The sequence below is a fragment of the Penaeus monodon genome, unplaced genomic scaffold (assembly GCF_015228065.2).
Source record: "Penaeus monodon isolate SGIC_2016 unplaced genomic scaffold, NSTDA_Pmon_1 PmonScaffold_11987, whole genome shotgun sequence".
Lineage (NCBI taxonomy): Eukaryota > Metazoa > Arthropoda > Malacostraca > Decapoda > Penaeidae > Penaeus > Penaeus monodon.
In genome coordinates, this window is record NW_023640809.1 from 6,097 (window position 1) to 11,002 (window position 4,906).

General features: G+C 50.2%; 1 protein-coding gene across 1 annotated transcript; it reads left to right on the forward strand.

The window, feature by feature from the left end:
• Positions 1 to 4,625: 4,625 nt before the first annotated feature.
• LOC119568990 (histone H3-like) lies at positions 4,626 to 4,901 on the forward strand (the record flags this gene model as incomplete). The annotated part of the gene is made up of 1 exon (XM_037917365.1): positions 4,626 to 4,901. A coding segment is annotated over exon 1 (273 nt), but the record flags the coding sequence as incomplete, so codon positions are not given.
• Positions 4,902 to 4,906: the final 5 nt, after the last annotated feature.

The window sequence follows — 4,906 nt, forward strand, 5'->3', positions numbered from 1 at the left end:
AGACTGGGAGATTATTATAATTAAATAATTTATTGAAATCGTGAATAGGCAAATTTGACTGGGTCTGATATAGGCAGTGGCAATCATTATAGGGCCCTGCTGGGTGAAGAGCTTAATAGCCATAAACAGGATGAATGAATGGAGGGGAGATGATTTCGAAATGAAAAGGGGGATTTTACGAGGAAAGCAGGACCCTACAAACCAGCCGTTTCGTGATTGTCTTGACGTGTAGCCGAAGTGTTTAATAGCATAGGAATTAGTATAGAGGTGGAGTTTAAAAAGAACCCACGTCAGGGCTTTCCCGGGCTTAGGAATCGTTAAAATACGTGTCTTTCGTTATAAAATGATCTTACATTCGCTTGGACGATTGTCAGCATGCCACTCAGAGCAGGGCAAGATGACGGTGACCTACTTTTCGTGGCGTTTGTGCTCACGGTTAACGAGATCGAGAACGAGGACGAGCCCCAGACTGGTCTCTTCGGGGGCCGGGAGGGACTCCTGGGAGAGGGAGGCAAGGATTCACGGGAATCGGCGGACCAATTCCCCACACTTTCCCTGTCTCCTAAGTCTCCCCTGACGGGGAGGACGGGAACTACGTCCCTGGGGGAACAGGCAGCGCGGTAGCCCCTCTACAACCTCAGGAAATGAGGTTTGATGTGGAGGCTCTCCTCGCTGCTGGAGTCCCCGATGATGGTGTCGTCATGACGACGACGAGGAGTGGACGGCTCCCGTGGTTTTTCCCTGAGCAGAGGGTCTTTTTTTGTCTTTCTTTTGGTGCATGTTAAGTGGGGGAAGGAGTTTTTCGTTTGTGATCGTTGTGTTATTTGTAGTTTTTTTCCCTTTTGCAGTTTCTCTAGGTTTGCGTTTGTGGTTGTGGTTGTGGGAGTACGTGTGCATGAGAGGTAGAGGGCTGTGGTGAGGTGGTGGTCGCACTCTAGCCTCGGTGTTTGTGTTTGTTTGTGGGGTGATACTCAGGTATGTACAGGGTTTTCGTCTTCGAAGATTTCCTCGGGGATCACAATGCTGGGGAAACCGTTTTTTTTTTTGTAGTGTTGGGAGTATGTTTGTGAATTTCTTGGCGTTGTTTTTGCAGCTATTAAAGCTACGTGTAGTATGGTCTGTATTTTGGGGTTGTTGGGTTTGGTATGAAGGCGTTGTTTTGGGGAAAATGAGGTGGTAGAGGCATTGTGTTTCCCGAGGGAATCGTGTTGGGTCGGTTTGTGGTGGGTGTGGATGTTTTTTAAGGGTCGGAGTGTTGAAGCGTAGGTGGGTTGTTGTTTTTTTTTTTGTGCTTGTCTTTTTGTCTTAATAATTCTTTGCGTTTGGGGCAAGACCCACTGACAGCGACATGCTGCCCCTCGCAGTTGCAACATCTGATGGTTTTGTTGCATGTGGCAAGAATTTCCAGGTTCTCCACATCTGCTGCATCTCTGTTGTGTGTGCATGTGGGTTTTAGAAATGATTGAATCTGTAGCATTTGAGGCATTGGTTCACCTGAATAAAGCTCTCAGGGTTCCACATTATAGGTGGGACGGATGTGTTAAACATCACAATCCCACGAGATAGGAGCTTCTGTGCCTCCTCAGGCGCAGAGCAACGGATTTTTTACAATGCGTGACTCTGGGGGTTGTAAACATCAACGACAGTGACGTCGTTTTTGGCCGAGACTTCCGCCTGGATAGACTCGCACGATCGTGGCAGGTTGTCTTGTCGATCTTTTTTCGCCACGACCGTGCATTTAGCCTTAGTCTCAGGGGGAAGGGAGAGGTTTGAAAGCCTTGTTCTGCGAGTGTTCTTTGGCCAGTCGAGGAGAGGAAGGGGGTCAGCTGTCGGCTTTGGGAACAACAAACCTTTATAGCCATTATGAACTTTGAACAGTGTGTCACGGCAAATTCTGTGATTGAGAAGATTTTCTGGAGGCCACCTCACAGGAGATGGGCTCCCCAGAATATGATAATTTGATTTCTGACCCCTGAAGGCATAGCACGAGGGTGATGATGAAGGTCAGGGGGGGAAATCTAGCAGAAGCTAAATTTTACAGATGGTGCAAGGGCGGGTTTGTGGGATCAAAAGGAAGACACACTGGGCAATTAACAGTCTTGTGTGTTAGGGCCGGTCGGGGTTAGGACCCTGCCGAAAAGGGGAATCTAACCCTTATGGGTTCGGCCGGCACCTCGCAGTAAAACTGCTAAAATTGCCACAGTGCTTCGTATTTTTAATTGTAAGCACTCTGGCCTACAATTAAAAATACTAGCCTCAAAGCAAGGTGTGCAAAATAACACCCAAAGTTATCAGCACAAGGGCCAAGGTCGTCTCTGCGTGGGGTGTCAAAGATCTCTTTACCAAGAAACCCACTCAAAAACCTTGAGACCTAGAGGTCCAAAGAGAGCCCTCCCAAATTCGGTAAGGTAAAGGTAAAGTTAAGAGAAAAGACCCGTTGCCGGGGGGGGAAAGAAGATGGGAGAGGGGAAGGATAAGGGGGGGGGATCGAAGAGATGATTTAGTAAGAGAGAAAAGAGTCGGGGCTTAACCCAACATGCGGGGTAAAAGTTGGGGGCATAGCTGATAGGACGAGGAAAGGAGGATAAAGGTCAGCAAGGGAGGCCCCGCGCCATCGGTGGTTCGCTGCCCTGGCATGACGATGACTCGCTTCGCATGAGCTAACTCACGGGTCGGCGAGGCCACCGCGCCCGGGCTGCGGATCCACTCGGCTAACGAGGGAGGTTGGGAGCGGTAAAGGTGGCCTGTCCGGCGCCATCGGGACGCCACCGTGCAGGGACTTCTCGCCATGGCAACGGTGGTGTCCTCGGCTAACCGTGGGGGACAAGTTAAAAGTACGAGTGAGATCGCTAATCAGAGGCTACCTCCCTTGCCCGCGTCGAGCAGAGATTTCTCCTGTCGGCGACAGGACTTCTAGGGAGATGTGCTCTGGCGATCTCACCACGTTTGGGTTATCAACACTGGCCATGAATCTCCTCCCCACTCGCGTGTTGGCACTCCTTACGCCCAAAAGGGGCCACGGTCATGGCAGGGTGCAGGCGGCAAAATGTCCACGTGTCGGGAAATCCGAAACCAGTGAGATGGAGGTAAGGATTTTGGGTGAGGGACGCTGGTGCTATGTAAGGATTTAAAGAGATGAGGCGAGGGCGAGGTTGTGTGACACACGGAAAGAGGGAAATGGGAGAGGAAGGGAGTTAAAAACGGATGGGCTCTCGTTAGGGGAGTTTGTTTATTTAGAAGGGGAATTAAATAGGTTTTATGTATAACAAACCCCTACAGTTATAAAAAACCAAAAAAGAAAAAAGGTTAAGAACGAGAACTAAAAAAAACTAAAGAAAAATTAAAAAACAACGCAAACACAAAGTAAGAATATAAAAAGCTTAAAAAAGTTTAGGCGATAAATTCGGCGCTCGACACCCGCTCTCGGAGGCCGGCAACAATCGCGCCCCGACGCGATTGGGCCCAGCCGGGGCGAGGGCGGGCGGGCCCAGTTTATAGTAAAAATCGCCAAAGCTAACGTAACTTAACTTAAATTAAAAGTTTAAAAAAATTTAAAACAAACGAAACAAGGGAGGTAGGGAGGGTGAAAGGCAGGAAGGAAGATTAAGAAAGTTCACAGAGGATAAGATGCTGCTGCCGAGCTAAAAAAAACTGGCTCCTGTTCTTCGCCCCAATCTAGCGCAAAGAAATCGCGGCCAAGGCCGCTTCTCCTTCCCGGAGAAGACATTGTCTTGTCTATCCAGTCGGCAGCCAAAGACGAAGTTGTCGAGTTGTTTACAAACCCTCGCGCGCCACACGAGGTTCAGAGGAGAGCACAGAAGCTCTCTCGTGAACTGTGATGACGTAACAAACTCGTCCCAGCCTATAGTGTAGATCCAGCGGAGAGCTTTATTCGGATGACTTGCAGTTTTCTTCTGTTTGTGTGTGCTGCAAGTGTAAGTGTGAGTGGGGCGTATGTGAGAAGAGGGTGTATAATGGCTTTGAACAGGTGCAGTTTCGTGCGCGGGGCCGCACATCTAAATCGATAAAGCGATTGTAAGGTCTTATTAGCCAATGTGGCTTTTTTACTGGTAAGGTAAAGTTAAGAGAAAAGACCCGTTGCCGGGGGGGAAAGAAGATGGGAGAGGGGAAGGATAAGGGGGGGGGATCGAATAGATGATTTAGTAAGAAGAAAGAGTCGGGGCTTAACCCAACATGCGGGGTAAAGTTGGGGCATAGTTGAATAGGGACGCCTGGTGGCGAGAGCGAGTAAGGCTACCGCGGGCCCCCGTCTGCGTAGCGGCGAGGCGGCCCACTCAGCTGAGCGCTTATCTTAACTGACCGCTCTGCAAATACAACCTCTGCTAAGCCTTGTTATCGACAAAGGCTCACGCGCACAAGGCTTGCAATGGATTTGGCCATAGCCATTGCTTCAGATAATCAACTTGGAATCCAACATGGCGTCAAGGAGGCCGCGTTACACGACCTCACAATGCCGTATCTCCGGCAATATTTACCCAGCAGAAATAGGCGGGATAAGCCACACTCTCGCAGCCACACGCGATCGGGCCCGCTCCCGCTCGCTCTCCTATAAATTGACGTCTTGAGCGTGAGCGCGTTTTTTATCTATTTAGATACAAACTCGCAAAATGGCACGTACCAAGCAGACTGCACGTAAGTCTACCCGGGGGCAAAGGGCCCCCCGCAAGCAGTTGGCCACCAAGGCAGCACGTAAGTCTGCCCCTGCTACCGGAGGTGTCAAGAAGCCCCCTCGTTACAGGCCTGGAACCGTTGCCCTCCGTGAGATCCGTCGTTACCAGAAGAGCACTGAGCTCCTCATCCGCAAGCTGCCCTTCCAGCGTCTCGTTCGCGAGATTGCCCAGGACTTCAAGACTGACCTCCGCTTCCCGTCCTTGCTGTCATTGGG